Below are 24,780 nucleotides of genomic sequence, written 5' to 3' on the forward strand. Positions count from 1 at the left end.
CTTCTTCGGTTAAGCCTGGGCACAAGATACCGTGAATCCGTAACAGTTGACGAGCTCTTGCAGCTAGCTGAAACGACCGGGGACGAAAGAGATTCTTTCATAATGGTTTATTGTGCATAATACGGACGATTAAAGACTGACCAGACGGCAGGATCCATGGACGTTCAAGGAACCTTATATTTGTTTGGTGGTGAGGGATAATTCAGAGATAAGCTACATGTAACTAAGTGAAACACCAACCCGGGTTTACTTAGCCGGGATAAACATCCTGACGTACTTCGACTAACTCTTGTATAAAATATTTTGGCCGCTTTTTTTTTTCTTAAAATGTTAAATTAGTATTGAACAATTGACTATGAGCACGAGATTTTGAAGAGGTGATAGCTGATGACCCTAGAAAATCGAGCTTGAATAATCCTATTGTTTCATGCAGATAATTAACAATTATTATACATTGTAGTCACCATCTGTCTCCTCATTGGCTAAAAGCCTAGAGTTAATTCTGGAAAACAGCACAGCCTACAGATTATTCACTAATCTGCTAGCAGATTAGTAAATAATCTGTAGGTTGCGTGCGCAATGCATGATTTCCAAGAGCAATGTCAAGTTCACAGAACAGTGAAGTAAGGACCTGGCTTGTCTAAAATAAACTGTGTTCGGTGCGATAATGCGTTTGTCGTTATTTTCTTTAAAACAGTGTATAATGAAACAATTATTAGATTCGGTTTTTGTGATATCTGAAATAATCAAGGTCTCAGTTAATGTTATCAGCCTCAGCCTTCGGCCTCGGCTGATAACACTCACCGCGACCTTGATTATTCTGGATATGACAAAAACCTCATCCAATAATTGTTTATTATTATACATTGAACTCACTATTTCTTTTCTGATTGGCTGAAAGCGTACAGTGAATTTTCGAAGTCAGCGCCTGTGACGTCATATCTGCAGATTGTACAATAATCATGTCAAGGACACTCAAGGTCATGGGTAATCATGTTAAGTTCGCACGCTTTGTCTTGCTTGCCGTCAGTGAAGAAGCAAAAACACGACTTCCACTTTTTTTGTTCAATGTATAATAAAACAATTATTAGATTTGGTTTTTGTGATATCCAGAATAATCAAGGTCGAGGTAGGGGTTATCAGCTGAAGCTGAAGGCTGAGGCTGATAACCCTTACCAAGACCTTGATTATTCTGGATATCACATAATCCCATCCAATAATTGTTTATTATTAGACAAGGGATTGCTGAAGGTAAAATTTAAAGGAAAGCTATTTTGGAGAGTTTTGGAGTGTTTAATTGTTAATTTTATACAAAGGAACGTTTGCTTTGAAAAAAAAAACTTTGTGAACTTACACTTGCCTTTGTAGATGACATGTGACATGTGGCAAACATGCAAGATGGAATCAATCTTCAAGTTAAAAGACAAAAACGCACACACATCACATGTCATCTACAAAGGCAAGTGTACTTGTGGACAAACATACATTGGCGAAACAGCACGCAACCTCAAGGTTCGTGTTAATGAACATTCAGATTTTAATAAGCAGCTGGAGCTAGCCAAGCAAATCAGAAAACATCCTAACCACAAGTTCTCGTGGCAAGTTTTAACCACTGCCCATTCATGGTTAAAAAGGAGAATAAACGAAGCGTTCTACATCGCATGCTTCCATCCAGAACTAAACAAACAAGTGCAATCACTGGACCTCACCTTGTTCCCCATGGGAACAGGTATTACATAACTGGCATTACCTGAACTATAAGAACACTGAGCGTATGCATATTATTTCACTCTGATGATGATCTTGAAAACAGATCGAAAATGTTAAGACTCAATTTTAACAGCTTTTTACCTTAGAGTTTTATATTTTAATGAAAATACATATATATGTTTTTGCTAGTTTGGTTTGCTTTGGCTCCTTAGCTCTCATTGAAAAATCTAATTTTGTCTGGCTTTGCCACTGAGACTGGTGTCACTAAAGTTCGGTGACATCAATTTGACTGAGTGTTTTGTCTCTTGAATTCAATGTTTAGGTTTATCCCTGTCTTTGTTGGCTTTGTTTGGCACCACAAGATTGAAGTCTGTTGCCTATTTTGCATGTTATATGTGCTACTATTGTTTAAATCAGGCAATATCTCATCAGTTGATGTCCTGCTAACAAGATCACACTTTACATCACACAACTTCTTTTCTACTGCAAAAAAGATAATTTATATAGCCTGCTCAATTCAGGCAGATTTCTGATTGGTCAAAATATTAACACTGTCAAATCCACATAAGTCCAGTCGTGAGTTCGGGGGAGGAGCACAGGGTTCATCTCCAACAGTGGCTGGCAATCGAGCCTACATTTTTTGATTTTGAAACCATTTAACTCCAGTTTTGAATACAAGAGCATCACATTTCAATACTTGGAATACTTCGAACAGAAGTTGTCTTAGATGCCAAGCACCAATGATGACAAAAGTAGTTAGTTACTGTAGTATGTTGATTGTAATTTATTATTAATTTGGACAAAAGTAACATCACCCATTAAAGACCCAGTTTTGGCCATGATGCATTGCATGCTGTTCAGCATTGTTAAACAATAAACCTTGCTATCATGTACATGTAAACCAAAAAAAAAACAGACCGGCGAAAAGCACAATGTTCATTACTGGGTCTTAAAGTTTTTGAGAGATTGCCCTCCACCCTATATCAACACTGAGGTTTTCCTGAACTGTATGGTGTAACATGCAGAAAACATTTTTTTTACCAAGATAATTGCACGCGGCCATGGCCATTATTGGGAATCAATCAGTGAAGCTAGTTTTGTTTTTATTTGCAGAAATGTGGTATCAGATCTTTCTTTGGTGTTTGGCAACCTCAGTGTTTATTCACTGTGTTTCAGCTGGTGTTGCTTTCTTTGCTTTACGGCAGCATTCACGTGGCATGTTTTTCCCTCTTCTCATAATCTTCGTTGGATTTCTTTATCCTGTGACTGGAGGAATAATTACAAGTGAGTTTAATTTCTAGAAAGTCCACTTAGTGCTTGTCTTTATTAATCAACGTGAAAAATATTCTGTAGGTAATGAAGGAGCATTTTACTGATTGCGAATCAAATGTAGACTACAGTAGAACTTATGTTACTCTAAGTTCTCCTTTTTAGAGGGTAATCTGTAAAATTTACTGCCTGTAAAACAGCGTGCCTAGAACCAGAAACTTAAGTCTGGAATAATGATGCATATATAGATGACTGTGAAAAGTTAAATGTTGTACTACTTACATAGCTATTTTATTTGAAGTAGTAGGGTAAATCTGTTCAAGTTGTTAAGGTGATTCCTCAGTAATGCATTGCGCATCCCTACTGTGCACGATTTCTGTGTTATTAGCTCGACTGTGAAATAAAGGCTCATTTTCTCTTAAACGAGATTGGTGAAGTATATTTTTTATTGCATAATTTTGGTGTACAAATTATCCACCTTAGGTTAAAAAATTAGTGATAGTAATTGGACTGAGTGGAGTACAATTCAGGGAGTAATTGCGCGAGTAACTTCAAAATTGGAAGAGCGCGAAACACGAGGCTGATTTGAAATAACGATTGTGTACAATTACTCCCTGAATGTATGAGATGAGGTCCAATTACTAATTAATCGTATGTATAACAAATTTTGGTATTAAAAATGTCTTTTGAGAACTACTTTTGAGTAAAAACGTCTACAGCGGGTTTCATGAGTTTTGAAAACTGTAGGAAACATTGGGAAGGAAGCCATTAAGGTGCACATAATTGACGTGCGAATCACATACGTATCCAATCCACCGTAGGAAAAAAGATGGCTGCTGTACATTTTACCACAATGCCTTGCGAACCTAACACAGCCTATAAGACACAAAGAAAGCCAAATTTTACAATATTTTTCCCAGTGCTAAGGACATTGAGTAGCCTAGGTTTGAAGATTTTATAACATTTCTGTACATTTTTATGAACGTTGTTAAGGTTTTTGTGTGCTAAGAATTATGGGTAAATGTACCAGTCGCCATCTTTTTTCCTATGGAGGATTACAGGTGTCCAATTTCAAAAAGTTCAAATTGGATACCTGTAATTGGACACCCACATGATCACGCACCAATTACGTAGCAAATAGGCATGCGGAGAACCAATCATGATCGAGAATTTCGTTATAGATACAATTAGGAAAAAAATTGTTCGGAAGGAAAAAAGTTATTGAACTGAAAGAGTGCACAAAACCGTTACTCAAGGATGCAAATTATGACCTGAAAAACAATGATTCAAGGAACATTTTGAGTCAGTGTTATTTAGAATTGTGTGACTTTTTGATAAAAAGATAAATATTGTGACAAACGAATGCGTGACATTATTTGTTGTTGCGAAATCACCACGCTGTTGTAATAGGATCTCCGGGAGAGGTCTGAGTCGGAGAATTGAGAAGAGAATTGAAAAAGACGCGTGTGTATTTACGTGAAGGATCTGTCCTTTATTTTGGCGTGTTACAATATATTACGTTGTTCCAGGTGCCCAAGACTTTCTGCCTATCAAGATTTCTTTCAAGTATTGCTTTAATAACCTTTGCTTCCAGCTACCACAAAATGTAACGTGAACTGATGAAATAATGTGCGTGGTGAGGGATAAAGGGGGTAAGACTGGCCCATCATATCTCTTAAACGAGAATGGAGACCTACCCTTTATATTTTATTTTTCGAAACAGTGCTTTGTAGGGAACATTCAGGGAAAGTTTCAAAAAAATTGTTCGGTAACTTTTATTTCTGAGGTGCTGCAGCTATTTTTCTCCAAGAGTAGCAGAAGTTTTAGCAGCAGGAAGCTTTAAAAGGAGTTCATCATTTGATCTAAGACTATAAATGGAGCAAGGCTTGAGAGAAATAAGGTCACATAATGCACTAATATGTAGATTTAGCCAAGCGTAAGAGTGGAGCTCCTTATTGCAATAATTAATCATAAAGGAAAAAGAGGATTTGTTTTTCTTGTATCAGAAACTTAAAAAAATGATCAAATTATTGTCAGCATGTAATTGTTCAGCATGTAGTGTGGCTGTTTTTTCCAGTTTATTTTTAAGATCTTTTAGATCTTATAACTGTGCTTTTAAAATTTAACTCTTTTCTTAGCACTACAGTCGCAATGCAGTACACATTCCAAAGCAGTCCTTGATGATTCACTATTGATTACTGTAGACACCACATCACTTGATCAACACAAACTGTATTATTGCACCATCAGTCGTAGCTGTTGTGAAATCTCCAATGATGTAATGGTCTTAATCTTGAACTTTCTTCAGGATATGTATGGGCTTGAATGATATGACAATAACACTATTAACAGCTTGCTTTCTTAAAAGTAATAATTAAATTTAATTGGTTTTTTCCATGAGTGAAGGGCTAGCAAAATAGTCACACGAGTCACATAATTCAAGAATTACGTTATCCATGGCTATCTTTAGTACGGTGGTTATTTCCCTACCAGTGACGTAATCCTTGTGCGTTCTGACACATTCTTTGCTTGGCTTGCAAATATTTAATTTTCCTTCCGATCTCTGAACTTGCTGCGATGAAACAGCCAAAGAATTCACTTCATTTGCCTAAACCCACAAGAAATACTCGCAAAATTGCAAATAAATTAATGACCGTCGCTTCTGGCGAAAAAAATTTGCAAAGTAAACACGATCTTATTTGTCAGATAGCGAAAGTGAAAGCCGCAATGTCAGCACATTCCATGGCTGACGTAATACCTTTTTTTAGCATATTTATTATTCCTTTTGAATCCAACGCTTCAATAAAACCAAACGAAAATATATTTTACACACAATAAAGAAAACATCCGTATCATTGTCCATGTATTAATGTTTCAACAGCTTTTGGTGAATACACATCACAGGTTGCGTGATTCAAAATTTGGCCAAGAGGAAGTTTGGGTCTGGTCACAAAACTGAAAAAAAAAAATACTAAAAATAAGCCCCATGCAGAACATAAACCGCACTCAGCCCATGGCCGCATGGTTAACAAACTACACCCAATAAGTGTAACCAAGATTGTAGAAATTACCTAGTACACAATATACACAAAATTCATTACTGGCGGCCTGCTCAGGCAGTCGTCAATACAAGAGCACGAAATCAAGGTGGGTGAGGATAGCATCCCCAACTCCAGTAAGGCAAAGAGTGGAGCAGAGATGTATGTATTCCTGTGTAAGACATTTAATTCCTGTGTAACATTCTTTGCATTACTAATGTAATATTCCTGTGAAGGGCAGTAGATATATAGGTATATAGATATGGTTCAGGCAAGTGCCAAGTTAATCAATTTTGGCTACGAAAGGCAGGTATAAAACTGACGATAAATTGACGGTGTTTGGTGCTATTGATTTTGGAAATACGGGTTTCAACCATGCTTTACAGATTCAAGACACTATGAATTTATTTGGTTTACGGGGACTGGGATGTAGACCTTGAGGTGGTGACTTAAGCATTTGTAACTATTTGTGATAGGCGGTTTTTAGCATTTTATCTTGTTAGTGTGCGAGCCCTCTTTTCACTCAACTCGCATTAAAATCAAATTTGACAAATAACAGGCTTAAAAGGTTGAAGTGACAGGTTTCAGTCTCGTAGCAAAATGTAAAGATGACAATGAGTGGATTAAAAACTGCATTTTCTGCAAATAAGCAAACAGGTATAACTCACAAAAATTAATTGTTAGGTATATGATCAATATCTCACTGTATGTATACCATGGGTTAGATCAGGGCATCATGCCAAATCGAATTGCATTCATAATGCTATCAGAACTGTATCGCTTGCATTGTGTTAACTTTACATTTTATTTTTAGCATGAGTAGCCTGTACACAGGCTGGCATGAGGGCATTACCCTGAATTTATCCTTGCTGACTTCTCGCCGAATGGTTTTCGATTCCTCTGATATCAGTATCATTTTAATCCATGAAATAAAGCGACAAACAACAGATTTAAGCTTAAAATTGAAGGCTTTCATGCAAATACAGAACCACAACAGGTTACTGGGATTATGAACTCAAACTGGTATTGAGTCATGTCTGCATTACGTAATCAATGGGAGTAGAACTGGCAAAAAAAAAAGCAGGTGGATCAAAGATCATGATCCTTCAATATGTATCTTTGTGATCTTTGGTTTCAGTTAATGATCTGGAATATTAATTTTTGGTTCTTTGTCTTGAATCTTCAGGTGCTACAATAGGAGCTGTGTATCGAACTGCACATTTCACCATGCCTCGCTATGCTGCATTTCTTTGGGGTGCTGGACAAGCGTTCATAGGATTTTTGGTATCTTATACACGGATATTGGCTACCCTGTGACGCAAGAATGTGATTGTGAATCAATGTAACTTTGAGCTGCTTGATAATGACAAACAGAGTAAAGGACTAGGAACTAGTTAAACTTCATGTACTATATATGGGCACATACTTTGTGTACTGTATGGGGCATAATTTGACTCAACCTTTGAAGGAAGAAAGAACATAATTTACAGAGTATGCCAGGCCATGTTTTCTCATCACAACTTATCACTAAACAAAGGCAGCAAGTAGAGATGGAAACATAAGTTTATTTTACAAGGCAAGAGAAGACACCATATACATTGTTGGTTATATATACAGATTTTATGTGTACTGCTATTGGTCTGTGCATTCCACAAGAATGTACTAAAAGAACCCTTCACTTGGATGTGTTTACACAAGTTCTATTAATAAATTCAGTTTTAGTCATCATCATCTTCGTCATCATCTACATCATCCATATCTTCAGCTGCCTCCATAGCTTCTTCCTGTGCCTTCTTGAGTGCCCTCTCCTCCTCTACCGTTGGGTCATCAACTTCTGTTACTTCGGACACCACTGGGTACTCCTCCATGGCTGCAGGGGGTGGAGGTGGGGTGTAATTGTCAGCATCAAATTTGTGGCCCCATCCAACATAGATGTTTTCAAATTTCCTTTTAAAAATAATGACACCACCAACAATTAGGATGTAAGTTATTCCTTTCTTGTGGGAGAATCAGTGGCGTAATGGTTATTGTGCTGGTCTTTGCATTCAAGCCCTGGCTGGAGTCAATGTGTTGCATTCTTGGGCAAGACACTTTACTCTCACGGTGCCTCTCTCTACCCAGATGTATAAAATAATTAGTACTGGCAAATTTAATGTTGGGGGGTGGAACCCTCTGATTGACTACAGCCATCCAAAGGAGAGTAGAAATCTTTGTAATCACTTACTGCTAGAGAAACCTGTAATAAGCTCCAGTGGTATATACCACTTGGCCTGATGCCGACTTAACATCCATAACGTGCCTTTTCAACACAGTCCAACAAAGTGGGCCCTTTGTCCCAAACATCAAAAGATCGTAAATTAGTAAGGCTGAAATTAGCAGGGCTTGTTATCCAATAACATTTTTCCACTCAAATCTGAATTTTTGCAATTTATAAAACCCTAAAATCTCACACCAAGAGCATCAGTGGTTACAAAATTGGCAACCTTACTTGATCCATCGCACTCTTTTCATTTCTGGCACCTAATTAATTCTACTAGTAACAGCTTTCATGATGGACAAGGTCATGACAGACTTCAGTTTCATAAGTGACCTTCTAATCATCAGGCACTTCCACAAATTGGTGGTGTAGCAGCTCTCGTGAGCTTGTAATTCTATTTGTCGTCATTGCAACAGCTGTTATTGTTTTAGGGCTTGGGGGCATTGTTTTTGTTGTTTGTTCTATTGTCCTCTCAAAGGGTTTCAAGCCATTCATGTGAGACCTTACAAGAGATACAACATGACCCCAACAAATGACTTCATGTTCCCTACCTATCTTTTGCAAAGGCAACTGCACCAGGCCACCTGTTGGAACGCATGACAGCAAGGCCATACTGAGGTAGCAATTCTGATGAGACATAGGGAGTCCAAGCAGGCATTCCGTTTACAGCTGTAACCAACAAAACAAAAAAATTAAATCCCAGCTCTTTCCTAGAGCAGACTTTTTTGTCTGAACAAAACCTTTGCACGTCATTAAAACACGTAACATGTAAACTTGCTTTAAAATGTAATGACACACGAACAGTGCTGTTTATTTTTTTTTTGGAAAAATATACATTCTGATTCACTTGATTTGACAAAACTGTTTATCCAGGTCATGAATATTTTGGCTTTCAATGAGAAATGTATCAAACACTTGACAGAATTCTGATCACTTTCCAAACACCTTGAATATTGTAAATTATAAAAAACTCTGCTCCCTTCTCAGTGTTTGGAAATGTGATGAAACACCCCCCCTGCATGTTTGATATTTTACATAAATACAGTCAATTTTACGAACAAATATTTGATAGTTTCACTCACGTTCATCCTCAGCGATGGAAGTTAATAATTGTGGTCCTGATTCTGGTTTTGGTTCCTCTACATCTTCTCTTTCTTCTTCCTCTTCTTCTTCTTCAAAATCATCTTCTGGTTTTTCTATGGGGTTGTGCCAAACGCAGCGACCCTAACACAACAAAACAAACTGATTACAATTAAGGTGATAGTTTCCAGCATTTTTTCAACAGGTCTTCTTGATGGATAAATACCACCATTCTTTTTTTCAGTTGATGCTACAGTAATGGTATGAAATGGCCAACTATTAGTAAACTAGTTGTGGTCATTTTTATGATGGTGTAAAAGCATGACCCATAATTTTAGCTCTAAGTGCTTATAACTCAAAAACAATTTCAGAGACCCAAATAGTTTATCAAATTGTACTCAGCATGTTATATTTGAAATATTTGTTTATTTATTTGCAGTGCCCCCAATTAGCATATTAGTGCTAACTACATTGACACTTAAATAAAGTTATTATTTTTATTATTATTTTTATTATTATTATTATTATTATTATTATTATTATTATTATTATTCTGTACCATTTTCACTTAAAATGCACAAATGTGAGAGGAATAATTATTTTCACTTCAGGCTATTTGACAGTGTCAGTGTAGCCAAATCCAACACTTACGTGTATGTCACCTCCAAAAAAAAGAAAAAAAGTTTATTCTTGGGCACATGACTGGCCACTGGTTTAACAATGGCATCAGCAAAAACACTACAAGTGTGGGGCATTCCCCACCATAAAAAAACCAAGATGATGACAAATATACTGTAAGAGAGCTGCTCTTCTTTACGATTTGAACCTGTAACAGTTCAGAAATAAAGGATGGTCAGGGTTTAACCATATTTCTTGATAAAGTGGCTCACTTACCTGTGGTAATACATGCTGTACATGATGTGCCCAGTTATGAAGTGATGGATCAGCAAGTTCTCTCACACTAATCCCCTCAAAATCAACATTCAGCATGTAGGAATCTCGCACTAAAAATTATTCAAACAAGATTTTATAACTCTGAAACTGGTTGATGCATCTGATCTAACATACGGTGCATATTTGTGGTAATCAGTTACATAATTTCACTAGTTTATCTTTGCATTGAAATCTGCGTTTAAAAGACATATGAGTTTTAACTGAGAACTATCACTGTTTAAACCATTAAGGACTTTTTCTGTGTTTACATAGCCTTATCAAAACAAACCCAAGATGAAGTCGAGAATTTTGTTTAGATGAGGCCATGAAAACAAGGAGAAAGCCCTCAAATTGCTTTTATAAAATATTTCTTCTAATGTAGGCCGTCTTTAATGTTATAAAGGACGCTCTAAAGGTAGACTTTGTGGTGATTATATTACATTAAATGAATAGTCTAACAGTAGTATTCACTGACTTATTTTTCTTCAGCTTAGAGACTAAGGCAATATTGTCCTGCAACTTTAACAACCCTTTTCAACTTCTCCATTATGCAACATTGTTGCATGGCAAATGGTTCCCAAATTATTTGGCCTGAACAGCTCTGTTAATAGAGTAATTGCTAACAGTGAATAATTTACTACATAAATGTGGCAAAGGTGACAGGAATCATTCAGTAGGATTACCTTCTCCCTCCTCCTCCTCCTCTTCCTCCTCTTCAAACATGAAAAACCCAGCAGGACTTATTTGAGCACCAGCTGAAATTCGTGCAATCTGTGCTCTCAGATAGTTCATTTCATTTCCTGGAAATGGTGGATAACTTACGATCTGTCAAAGTAACAAAGTAATAGTAAACACACCCTAAGTAAACAGAAATAAGCCTCCTCCCTTTAGTTGGCTCCCTGTGTACTAAATCTTCACACAACTTCTAACCAATGGGTACCCAATTGACCATTGCAGGGTCAGCTGGGACTGTGGTATGAGCCACCATTAATTTTAACTTTAAGTATTTTATCTTTATTTCTGTCACGAGTGTTTTGTATGCCAGAGGGAACCATTACTATGAATGACCAGACAGAAACTTTTCTTATTGAATAGACCTTAGCATGCTTTTGGAAGCCATCTTGAATGGTAGGCAACAACGCCAGAAATTACTGTTTGTATGGAAGTCTGATGGCAAATACGTTTCTTAAGAATTGAATACTGAACAATTTATGAATAGCAAAGTTAAGATAACAGATAAAGGATTGCATTAACCAACTTTAAGAGATGTAGCTGTGCCAGAAAGTGACCAGTCATGCATATAGACAAATGTACCAAAAATTATATTAAATGATTTAGTTAAAGCAATCCTTTTTTTAAGATACAAGACTCAAAAAGTTCAGAATTCTATTTTTAAGAAAATTTGCCATTGGATAATTCAACTCATGATCTATTAGGTATGAATGAGAATAACTGAGTTTTTCAGATCTGGGGAGGGATTAGACCAGCTCTTTTAGGCTGACCACACCCAATAATTATCACATTCTTCTCAATGTTGTCAAAATATTAATTCATGAATCAGCATGATTTTTCACTTGATTCACATCTGATATCATACATTATTTAAGTAAGTAAAATTATTCATCTTACTGGAGCATCCAGTCTTCCTGTAAAGAATTTCTTGATAGATCTAGCAGTTACTATTTGTGCAGGAGTCACAGCTGGAAGCTTTACCCAAGGTTTACCAGCTAAGAAAAAAACAGAGATCGGTTAAGACAGTATACATCATACATTTAAATAATGAACCGCAGGGTATTTACTTACTTACTAAGCATGTACATGTAAACCATATAATTTTAACAAATTAAATGTAAATGTAACTGAAAAGTCCTATTAGTAATGACCCACAATTTCACATTTGTTCCTTTTGAGTAAAAAAATGTCTGTAAATGGGTATCAATCAGATTCCCCATTGTTACATTTTTATATGGGAGGGGAGGGGGGAATTGTAATTGTACAGTCGAACCTCCTGTTGCAACCACCTCTTCTAAGCAACCACCTCTCCTCAGCAACCAGTTTTCCAAAATACCGAAAGTTTTCCAGTCAAATCGCTATATTTGGACCCTCTTTGACCATGACTGCAATCACTTTTGGAGCTAAAAGTTTGAAACTTTCTTTTGTTTTTAACCTCCTATAAGCAACCACTTGACAGATAATAGAGAGGAAATTGGACAATAAGGTGTTGTTACATTAATTGTATTCCCAAGAAGTACAAGAGACAGAAATTTCTCAATGGGAAGAACCAGATTTTTTCTCAAATAATTTAGTGACTTCTTACATGAATAAAACACTGAATTGGCATTGGTGCATGGGGTAAGTTTCTGCAGTTATCATATCCTAAAATTCTGTCTAGTAAAATTCCAGTCTTGCTACTAAAATTCAGTTGGTCTTTTATTTCCATCACCATGTCTAATTTCCACAAAGGACATTGTGTCCATTTTGACTGTGCAAGTTTGTCACATTCAACAAACTTTCTAGAATACTACAACAAGAATTGATTCATATACAGTCGAAGGACCACCTTGGACATTCCAAAAAAAGGTTGCATACAAGAATGGGCTCTCATTGTTTCAGTTCAGTATGTGACAATTTGCAACTGTTTAAAATTGAGGTATTTGTAGTTGCATTTTAACATTCTCTTTAATGATCTTTAATTTCCAACAGCACAACTCTGATTTACTAAATGTCAGGTGTAAGTTCATCTTTTCAATGCGATAAAAATTGCAGGGAACATACAATCTAGTTTAGTGGGATGAGAGTAAGATAGCCTAATATGACCCTAATGTGGAGCATTTCAACACCAATTTTGGTCTCACCTGTGCCAGAAGTTCAGTTAGGAGAGAGCAATGTGTAATACCCAACAGCACAACTGTCAGTTACTAAGTGTCAGGTGTAAGTTCATCTTTCAATGCAATAAAAATTGCAGGGAACATACAATCTAGTTTAGTGGGATGAGAGTAAGATAGCCTAACATGACCATAAGGTGGAGCATCTGAACACCAATTTTGGTCTCACCTGTGCCAGAAGTTCAGTTAGTAGAGAGCCACGTGTAATACCCATCAGCATGCTTGCCTCCCTCCCCTTCCACTGAGATCCTTGAAAAGGCTAATAATTCAACCTCATTCCCAGGGTCTCTCATCTTCCCACCCCCTGGTTGGGTCTAGTCACGTGCTTCTAAGAACTAAGAACACCAGGGAGCGGGGTCCTCTCTAATCAAGCAATTTGTTGCATTGAACTTTATCGAATTCAAAGCAAAGCTAATAGCATCATGCTGCGACTGCCAAACCCACAATGTTTTATAATAGCCTTCAGGCTACAATTTCAAGTAGTATTTATTCCAACATTAATCTAAAGGTTAAACAAGTCTGTCTCTAGGCAATTTACTGTGATTGTGATATGATGTTGTTGCCACTTCCTTCCATGTTCCTCGACAAAATCAACTGTGGACGTCAAGCAGCACAATCTCCTGTAGTAAATGTTGTTTTGCTTTTGAACGTGCTTGATCAAATTGATGCAAGAAACATCTACTAGACAAATGTATAGCTTTAATTTCTTGAAGTTACCGCAGTCTCTGAGGAAAAGCTGGATCAAGACAATTAAACAGTCGGGCTGGGCTGGGTCGGGCGTCACAATAGAATGCAAGTAAGCTACATGAACACAAAGTATTTCAAACTTTGTACCTGGAAAGCCATTGCTTAGAGAACTTAAAACAATATATCTTGCAATAAAAATAAGCATACACAAAGTATAAAAGCACATGGCAAATTACACAGAGATGTCAAACTCTGCAAAGCGACCCTGGGATTGATCCCTCGTATTGGAATAGAGTCTATGGTACCCTTATTAACAGATGTAGGGGCATGGTCATGATTGGGAAACTACAAATTAAAACAACAACTTTATTTAAATGTTTTTGAAAAAGAAAGTCACTATTTGGAAGAACATAGGTTTGAAATTATTCTCTGTGATTGGTTTAAGAATTCTATTGGGGACCCTCATGAATAAGCTGTTGTATATGTAAGTTTACGAATTTAATAATGAAATTTACAAATAAATAATTATAACTTGCAAAATAAAAAATCTGTATTGACATGTGTTAACATAAATTACATGACTAAGAAATATTAAACACATTACAAGTTGATTAAACAAAATAATAAGAAAAGTACTAATTTTTATTGTTAATTGGAGCCTAGAGGTGAAAGAAATCGCAAGGTTTTTCAGTTAGCCCCTACTAGCTATATGAGTTAATTTAATTCTGTATTGAAAATCATCATAACTATGGCACCTACGTTCAGTTGTAACAAAGAAAGTTCTCTTGTTGGTGCCAGTTCTGTTATCCTCTTTCGGAATAACTGGTGGAGGTTTCCAGTCTGGTTTGGGAGTATCATCTTCTTCACCACCCTCCTCATCTATAAGGAAAAGGAATAAAAATGTAATAAATTAACAACTACATTTCCAAAAAAAAAATAACAATTAAGTTCTGATCCACAGTCTTTACTATGTACCTTCATCTCCTTTGTCTTCTTCCTTTGCCTGATCATCACCTTCACCTTCACCCTGCTACACAACAACAAAACCAATTACTGACTACCAACTTATCACCTGGATTTTTTTAAAGTTTTGCCGTTGTAAATTTAAAGTAATAAAGTTGGAAATGAAGTGCAGCTGGGCAAACCTAAAAGTTCCTGTTTGGTTTGTGCTTCTCTTTTTCAGCACCCTAGTATGATCCTGAGCTGTCAAACTGTTAATCGCCTAATCACAGGAGATTTGCACAACTTGCACGATTCCCTTCCAAAAGTGTTTCAATTTAAGAGTCAATTGTAATTGTAAAGATTGTAGAGGTTACCCTCACTCAAATCTTAAACTAGTTATTGTTGAAACACTCCTCAGTTGTATTAATCGCTAACATTGTGTATTAGTTTGACATGGTTTTATTGTTAACATCAAAGGTAGCAACAGAATAAGAACGCTCTATTCTGTGACTTAACGTGACTATTTGATAATTAGATTAGTTCTTGTTTATTGTTTTGAATGAAAAAAATCATTCCTCTTTGATTTTTCATCAGATATTTAACTTTATTCCATTTATCTCCAGCAGTGAGTAAAACAAACACACATCTTTTTCATTTTCAAGGAAACAAGGGTATCATGTTGCATACCTTGGCAATGAAAACAAAAGTATCAAGTTACAAATGTTTGGATGAAAAGTAAAATCGTCACATTTGCTACTTCAATTTCTGCATATTACAGAATTTAAAATGAACGAAACTCAATGTAAAACACTACTGTCAATAAAATTCAAAGCCATCTTGACAAACGGTAATATTATTATTGTAATTTATTTTTGGGCCTTGAAAATACAAACATGAAACATACACTGCTAAGAGTATGCTGTATCAAGTTTTTGTCCACTCATATTCTGCAAAGGGGAAAAGGCCTAGAGGCTACCAAGGGAGAGAACGGCATGGGTGAGGACCTGTGTGACTACTGTATCAGAGCGGTAAATTGCACTCTGCACTATCTGAGATTGTCTCACTAGTTTAATTTTTTTCTTTTGCCTTTCCTTTTCCTCATGTTCTTATATCTTTTTGCTGCAGTGATTGACTTTCTACTGGGCTTGCTTTCAGTTCAAGAATTCCTGAGAAAGTGTCATGGAGACAGGCACTTCTTACCATGGAGTAGCCAAGGCTAGTTCAAGGAAATTTGATAAAAGTTTTTCACCCAAATTTTTGAGCATTGTTTGTGCAAATTTCAGGCTCCATTGACCCAATCACTCTGACCAGAGTATCATTGGAAAGATCTTTTTCTCCTGCAGAACTTAAGTATAAGTGATGCCGATTTTGGTCACCGGTGATGATGTCAGAAGTGGAACAAAGGCCGTTCATCCCAGCTGGCTACCGCTCACAGGCACAGGCGTCAATGGTTTATTATAAATCCTCATGGAATAGCAGCTGCATCTTTACATGCTATTAGCTGAAGCTACCACCACTGACCAAAGTTTCTTCAGTTTTGACAATAAAAACCACTTCAACAAGAAGAGGGTATTCAGCGCAAAAAGTGCTACAGTCGAACCTCGATTATCCGGACTCGTCGGGACCTCGGTAAATAGTCCGGATAATCGAAAACATGAATATTAATGAGATAGAAATGTAAACAAAAGGGATACAGCAAAGAAAACATCATTTTAATTGTGAAATCTACACAGCCTGTATGTATTTACAAGTAAAAACTTTCAGTTCAGGTATTTACAAAGGTCTAAAATGTTGAGCCAATCAGATTTCAGCTGAACGCATCAGACTATTTCTTTGTCTCGTCGCACTTGCGAATTTTGAAAAGCGCTCAGGATAATATGCTGTTTCAACAGTCTTTTGAAAGGATTATTGGGCTTTTTGCGACTTTGAGTTTTCAAGATCACAACTAATTAATATTCATGAAAAAATTGGGACCAGAGAAAAAAGTCCGGATAATCGAATAGTCCGGATAATCGAGGTCCGGATAATCGAGGTTCGACTGTACTTGATCAAGATTTATCCTGCATTGGTGCTGAAACCAATAAGGAAGTCTGGAGCAAAATTTCAAAGGTTTCCTTGTCTGAAAAAATTTTGCACAAATTAACAAATTGATGTCAGTTCTTTATGCATCTGTCCTCTTATTGATGATTAATTGCATCATAACATTGTCAAAGTGATTGTGGAACCACGAGCTGCACAATAGCAAGACCCCAAAATGGTCAAATGCCAGGAATAAATCACGGGAAAAGACGCTGTGAGCTTGCCGTAAACAAGATAAGTGAATTTTGTTCAAAATGACGCGAACATTGTCAATAGCTTTTCTCACTTTTGATTGGCTACTTAAAAAAGTCCATAAAATCTCATTGGTTAAAAAGTTGACAGTTTGACAGCTGAAAGTTGAACTTGAAAGGTTGCATAAATTACAATTTTATCCGTCTGTACTCTTATTAATGATATAAATACGCCAGTCAGCATACGAGAAATTAGACAGTTATTGTAAAACATAAATTGGCTTGGACTTTTTTTGAGTTTTAACTGCTCTCAAAACTCTGCAAAAAAACAGGCAGGAACTAGTGGCGGATCCAGGGGGAGAGTCAGGGGGGTCTGGACCCCCCCTTCCCTTTTTTTACTACTTGCTTGATACTGAAATTCTTGCATCGACAGGATCGCCTATGACTACTCAACTGGTTGGCTTGTTTTTTGATGGAAAGCCATTGGATTTTTCCACTAATCTAAATTCCAGGCACAATTTCCACAATGAAATGTTTTTGGCGATACCCTCTGATGGTCACTCTCCTCTGCTCGCAAAGCAGTTTTGTCCGACCAGCAGGGCCAGCAGGGGGAAATTTAATTAGTTGTTCACTGTAGCTCCAATTTATTGGTGTGGCACACATACATCTCTCACTAATCCAACATTACATACTCCAGACCCAACAACTAAGAGGTTTTTTCTTTTTAGAAAACTACTACTGTCATCTTGCTGTCAAATGTTATATTGTGTTTGTCAAATCTCCAAAAGACCTTGATACATGTTTACTATTAGTATTTAAAATAAATTTAATCAATAGTTACCTCTTCATCTTCTTCATCCTCTTCCTCTTCTCCTTCTCTGTATTCTACTTCAGCTATATAATAATTGGACTCAATTCCAAAAACTTTACCTGCAAAATCACAACTAATCACTTTCAGTGGAACATAAAATAACAGTTTTTATTTGGTAGAATTCTACTAGTACTGTACACTAATGCAAATGCTGCAATCTGATTGGCTAAGTGATTGTATGTTATCAACCTTTTGTGTGCAGTGGCCAGAAGTTATCTACGAAATGGCAATGTTTTTTTTGTTTTTCCAAAGTTTTGAAGGTTAAACGAAGGACATGCATTAACATTTTCTTCACCTAAAAGAAAAAAATTGAAATCATTGAAAAAAATAATGCACGAATGCACACAACTGCTATTTCAAATGACAATTCAATCTGAGTGATCTTTCTAAGGTGCGAAGTTTGATAATATGTCAGAAAATAATTGGCAACTGTAAATTTCAGTTAGAATTATGCTAAAACAATCAATAGATTAGTCGCTCTCAATTTCTATGAGGTGATAGCTGATGAAGCTAAAGTTGAGGCGTACAATTTAATTGTTACATATTCACACCAAGTTTGAGGCTGACAAGTATTAGTATAGCCGAGTAGTGTAGAGCTGTCAGGATTGCTCCAGATTTCAAGTGACAGGGAGGTTCCAGTAAAGGTATAAATCAGAAATCAAAAATCCTTAAAATTAACATTCGGCTCTGGAAAGACCACTCTTAAATGCTGCTATGGTTGGCGATTTTCTAAGCGTAATGTCTAAGGAGTTCCATACATCTGCAGCAAAATTTAGAGTGGTCCAATGTCCCCATCTTCTATGAGTCGATGATTCCCGAATATTATGCTTAGACCTAGTATTATAAAATTATTATGAAAATTGTTATTGAACAAACAATGAAACAGGTGCATCAAGAGATTATTAATGGACTTGCAAGCAAAAATTAAGTGCAGTTTTCTGCCCTTCACCATTGCAAAGGCTTCCAATTTAGCATCACAAGCAAGATATTACAAATGGTGTATTACAATTATCTAGCTTAGCAAGATATTACAAAATGAAAATGAACTGTAGTATGCTATAATTTTCCTACCCCAGAAACGGACCATTTGTAATGGCTTAGTGTCCACTAGCTGCTTTAATGCAAGAAATACTCTAAACATTTCTTCACGACTCAGTCCAATTCCAGCTTGTTCAAAGTAAAAAGTTAAATTCATGAGATCAGGAAGAGGAGTCTCAACATCTTCCTCTGTCTCGGGTTCGCCTCCTTCACCATCACCGTCTTTCTAGACAAGTAACAAATTAAAATAACAAAATAGAATTGGCTTATAATGAAAATCAAAACTGGGCCGTTAAGGTGATTCCTCAGAATCGCATTGTACATCCCTACTGCGCACGATTTTGCATCATTAGTCTGCACTCATGAGCGCGTGCACATATACAAAATGGTGGCTTTTTCTAAACAGCTTGGCCTGTGAGAGAAAAATCATTGTTTTTTTCTCAGAAACGAATAGCGGGACCTACAAATATTTTATTTAGTTTAAATGCAGAGATCACCTTCTTTCTATACAGTGAATATGGACCAATTTCTATTGCAGAGTAAAAAATTATCATGGAAAATGAGAGCTCAGTTAGCCCTCGTATAAGATAGTACGTGGCCCCAGAACACTGTGTGGTTGGAACATATTGTATCCCTGTCTTCTAAATATGAGTTCCTTTATCATGAAACGTACATTAATGCAATACATCCATTGTTGCATTTCTGGCTTAACTTTCTCCCTATACTTCTGCTCTCTTAAAGGGTAAGGTGAATGGTTCAGATGTAAACTTTTCTGAAAGCAGATAATTTAAGGAAATATGGGGTTTATTGAAGGTCCTCCCGCTCCTAACTGAATACCGGGACCCCCCTTTTTACTTCAAATTTTAAGTTCTCTCGAAATAAGCAGCCAACAGGTAAAGTTTGAAAGAAAATCTATTGTGAGTTTGACTTTGATGGAATTACCTTTAGTTCTGCTTATAAGTAAAGACTGTCTACTGTTCTTAGCTTGACACTTGCCATATTTTTTTGTTTTCTTTTCTTTTTAGTTTGTTTGTTTTTTTTATTTAAAGTAACACACCTTTAACAAATTACATGTATCACAAATTATAAATTACAATAACAAAGTACATGTACTATTACTTCATCCATACTACAATTATATACACTACTTATTTACACCAGTTACTACTTGCTTACTTATAAATAGGATAACGAAAGAAAAGGAAACAATAAGTTAATTCTGACAGCATAAGTTAGCTACCATTAAATCAAACAGGGAAAAAAAGAAAAAAGAGAGGGGGGAAAAACGAAAAGGAAAACTTAAATACAAAAAATAAATAAGAAAGAAAACAAACAACTAAGGGGAAGGAACGACATCTAATCTTGATCAAATACAATTAACAGTAGTTTAGTCTGTATTAGGTTGGTGAGACACTTGCCATTAATGATGTACATATGATGTTCATAATTTCCAGTAATTTTAGGGGCAAACAAATGTTTAATATGCAAGCAACACAAAATCCATTACTTTAACTTCCCTGTAAGTATCAGCTTGAGAAAACTTGTGTTGCTAAATTGACCAACATACTACATGTACATGTGGTGATAGAAAACTTCAAAAGTCACCCCTCTGTACATGAAATGCTTCTTATTCAGGTCCAGAGTGTTTAAAATCTATTTCAGAAGACATGTTGAGAGAAGCCTTGACAGTAAAACAATTCCAGAACATGAATGAGTAATCAATACATAGCGAATGGACCTTTTACAATGTCACGCTTCTCCAATTTTTTCATTCAAACCAAAAAAAGCCTCAATGCTCAATTTACTAATGCCAAATTTAGTGAATTATATGTGAAGTTTTGTAAGAATCCATTGAAAACTCATAAAAATATGGGACCCCAAACTTGCCAGTTTGTACAAAGAAATGTATGCCTGGAAGCAAGTCTTAACATGCAAGAGTTGAATTTAAGGACAGCACTTTAGTTGAGAAGAGTGGGTTAAATTTCTATTCCGTGTGGTGTACTGAGCGGACCTAATCAACATGACTGCAATTCACCTGATTGCAATACCAGTTTGAAATGCTCTTTTACCTACTGTGCTGAAAACAAGGGAGAACTTAGACTTGCCACAAGTCAACCTCGAAGCAAGCAGCTCTATGAGGTTTTAGGCTGCAAAGCAGCTTTGTGAAGGTCGTGAAGCAGTCGAGTGAGTGACAAAGTTTGACAAAGGTTGACTTGTCTCGCTTGAAATGTTTTCATTTGCATTTCACGTAATAAATGAGGAGTAGTCATGACTTTCAGCTGGTGTCTCAGATTACCTTTGCAAGTACGTATTGATACCTTTAATACCTAAAATGTCCTGCGACTGCTGTTCTGAACAATCTCCTACAAAAAGACACTGAAATGCCATGGGAATTTTGGTTTGAGACCTGATCTTTTCATAAGCGAAATCAGCGGAACCACATGCAGCTGTTCTCTCCATTTAAAAAATCAAAAGCGTGCTGAGCTAGCTGAATAAAGTCAAGCCTTTCCTAACTCTAGTTGGGGCAGAAACAAACATAGCAACTCTGATTGGTCAAAGTGTAGCGACCCATTTTTCGGTCACTAAAAAGTAGGAAAAGTCTTTTGACTGGCAGGTAATAAATAAACAAGATGAAGGACTTTTCTGAAAGTCTAGGGAGAACACTGTTCCTAAGTAAGTCAAATCACTTTTTGTGACCTTTCTGTTTGAGACTGAATTTTTATTATACTGTAGATGTCTCTTTGTTTGAGACTGACTCTTCATTATAGATGTTACAAACCTTGAGTAAACTAATTAAGAGCTGCCCAACCCCTCTAGGCAGTGTTGGAAACTACATTTTGACAGCACTTGCCATTCGGGCAAGTGAATCTCAAAATGCACTCGCTTGGAGTAAATTTCACTCACCCTGAAAGATGCCTCCCCTCACCCCAAAAAATCTCCGCAATGATTCACAAGCCTACGTTTTTTTGGGATCTCATAATGATGGACACCCAGCTTGACATAATTTTCGTGTTGAAATTTCTTGTTCTGGTTTATTTATGTGACACCTCCTCAGGATCGCAGACCGATTTTACTGTTTTATCCTCGTTTTTATCACCAACTTTTGACAGACCTTGGAAATATTTCCACATTTCCGTAGTTTTAACTGAAAAACAGCTAAACAAACATCCCTAGAAACAAGACATTCAGGAGTAAACAACTTGTCAATTTTTTTTGTTTCATCCCTATAGCACTCTTGGCATGTAATCCAAGCATTGCTTGATGAGTGGAACATGTGTGCACTAACAAAAGTAGCTGGCATGTACACTACTGGTGCTTAATAGTGGAGCTCCGGCGGCCCAAAGGGCCACCAAGCAGAGCCCCATACTCATGTGGGAAAGAAAATGAAGCCCATGAGTTGATTTTCTTATGGTTATCATGGCTAGCGGTATTGCTCATGGGCGCGTACACACAACGGCAACGACGATGACGGAGTCTTGCAACATGGCAGCCATACTCCAAATATTAGGTTAACAGAGACATGCAGCCTTAGTTTACCATGTACTTCTTTGATATTGGACATCCATGTTATGATCAATTGACACCTGTCAAAACAAGGTATCCACTGACCAGTATCACATGACCATATCGCAGGCTCAAGTTTACAGCTCATCAAGGTCATGTGTTTTTTTGAAGTTGGCTGCTGACCAAGTGCTGGTTTTCAATTGGATCACGGGCTTATGTCAGCTTAACTTGTTGAAAGCCGGTTAACGTTAACCCAGGATTAAAAGTTAATTGAATTATAACTTTTTCTTCTAATTATACAAATGTTTTTTGCTACTTTGTTTTGTGTATATGGTGATTATTAAAACTCAAAACAGAAGGCAAAACAGAAGGTCAAACAATATACAGAAAACCTCACCACAAAATTACATGAAATCAAAATTCTACCTTTTCCTGGGTTAGCTTAATCGGGCTCTGAACATCCCAGCCCAGGAGCTACACTTTTAGGCTGGCCTAAATCTATATATTAACTGTTTCAAACAATCACGTGTTCTACCTGGAAATATCCAACCTGTATACTACTCTTCAAGAAAACTTGTATCATACCGATATAATTCTTACTATCAACATATGAATTCGTATAACAGGTTCTAATCAAATATCTGCATGTACAGCTCCTGCTATTCTCATTTAAACTACTTCATTCAAAGTTCAACTGCCTACTGGTCCACATGTATAAAGATGTAGCTTGGGGATTGTTAGCTACTTTGTCAATGTTAGAAGGCAACTCATTATCAAATACAAAACAGGACAAATGCAGAACAACTGACTCACATTAAGTTCTAAAACTGATCATTTTTTGGAAACTTTTTTAAATACTAAAATTAGTGAACAACAGGGTTGGTACATTTTGCTGACCCCTAGTCCATGGACTACCCCGATGAACCAGTGGTCCATGGACTACTTGAATGGACTACCCGTGGACTACCCTAAATGGACCACCCTGAACTTTGTGGCAAACATAAATTTAACGATGCTAGAACCTGAACAAAAGATGAGATCGATCAACAAACACATTACGGAATACTTGCGACGTAACAGATTTAACGATCTGAACAAAAGATGTGATCGATCAGTTGCGATTTAATCCTCAAACTTTTCCTACCTTAACATAACCCCATACACCCATAGAGGGAGACATAGGGATTTGCGGTGTTGCGGTGTTGATGTTTTTTTAATGCAGTGATCCGGTGAATAAACTCTCAACTTGCAGTGTTGCGGTGAACTCAAACCCTGCGGTGTGCGATGTTTGTGTTTTTCATGCTGCGGTGTTTGGTGAAATTAAATTGTTTGCAGTGCTGGGGTTTTTTGATTTAACATTCTCGAACCTAAATCTGACCTAAATTTAGCATGTGAACTTCGCTAATCCATGCTAATTTATGACAAACACGTACCATTGAGGTTAATAATTTGTAACAAAATACAGACCATCACTTTCTAGTCAATCTTCAATATGTTTCGGCTACCAATCCGAAGCTGTTTTTATTTATACGTAACTTGACAAGTAACTCGACCTCTGCCACCCGGAGCTCAGTGTTTGGTAAACATGTGGAGGAGTGAGGACAGAAACAAGGGAGGGATGTCGTCCACTTCCTAGCTTCCCGCAAGGTTTCTTCACAAGAGCAAGAAAACTGATTTACAGGCATCAGTAGTATCGACACATCCGCAATGAAAAGCGTTGTGATGTGTTTATTTTGTGGAAAATTGTTGAGGTATAAAAGTATTGTTTTAAATGCAGATGAACGAATCGTGGCACTAAAAATACGTTGCGGTGATGGTGTTTCATTGACTTTTCTTGCGGTGATGCGGTGTTCGTTAATTTCTTTTTACGGTGTTGCAGTGTTCAGAACCCCCCCCCCCCCCCCCATACACCACCATCATGCATGTCTACCGCTGGCCAAATGAGTGTAGCTAGCAGGCGCAGTAGTTGCCCACGAGTCACTCACGGTCACTCACAATATGGTCCAATATGGAAAGTACACTAGATGGTAAGTGGAAATTTTGCATATATAATGCATTCATCTCTGACTTGTGAGCCAGTTCTTTATGCCATGACAGGGAATGAGAAAAGCAACCCATTTCATTTATTTCGGTTGTAATATTTTGTGGCAAAGGTCGAGTTGGGGATTAAATCTGTTACATCGCAAGTGTTCCATAATTGTGTTTGTTGATCGATCACATCTTTTGTTCGGGTTCTAGCATCGTTAAATTTATGTTTGTCACAAATTTCAGGGTGGTCCATTTAGGGTAGTCCATG

General features: G+C 36.9%; 2 protein-coding genes across 2 annotated transcripts in view; one reads left to right on the forward strand and one right to left on the reverse strand.

Annotated features, from left to right (window-relative positions):
• LOC110048773 (transmembrane protein 170A-like) lies at positions 1-7,745 on the forward strand. Its single transcript, XM_089298598.1, has 3 exons — positions 1-190; positions 2,824-2,994; positions 7,204-7,745. The coding sequence occupies exons 1-3, from the start codon at positions 157-159 to the stop codon at positions 7,332-7,334; spliced, it is 336 nt and encodes a 111-aa protein (XP_089154724.1). The 5' UTR covers positions 1-156; the 3' UTR covers positions 7,335-7,745.
• LOC110048769 (radial spoke head protein 4 homolog A-like) overlaps positions 7,563-24,780 on the reverse strand; it is a 25,359-nt gene continuing 8,141 nt past the window's right edge. Inside the window, exons 5-14 of the mRNA XM_089298595.1 lie at positions 19,014-19,206; positions 17,913-18,001; positions 14,835-14,889; positions 14,619-14,738; positions 11,917-12,014; positions 10,971-11,112; positions 10,249-10,358; positions 9,357-9,498; positions 8,826-8,943; positions 7,563-7,964 (exon numbers count right to left, since the gene is read on the reverse strand). Coding sequence (XP_089154721.1) covers positions 7,736-7,964; positions 8,826-8,943; positions 9,357-9,498; positions 10,249-10,358; positions 10,971-11,112; positions 11,917-12,014; positions 14,619-14,738; positions 14,835-14,889; positions 17,913-18,001; positions 19,014-19,206 — 1,296 coding nt within the window. The 3' untranslated portion in view covers positions 7,563-7,735. The remainder of the gene's footprint in view (positions 7,965-8,825; positions 8,944-9,356; positions 9,499-10,248; positions 10,359-10,970; positions 11,113-11,916; positions 12,015-14,618; positions 14,739-14,834; positions 14,890-17,912; positions 18,002-19,013; positions 19,207-24,780) is intronic.

Source organism: Orbicella faveolata, unplaced genomic scaffold, assembly GCF_042242905.1.
Source record: "Orbicella faveolata isolate gen_17 unplaced genomic scaffold, um_ofav_v1 contig_3, whole genome shotgun sequence".
NCBI classification, from domain to species: Eukaryota; Metazoa; Cnidaria; class Anthozoa; order Scleractinia; family Merulinidae; genus Orbicella; species Orbicella faveolata.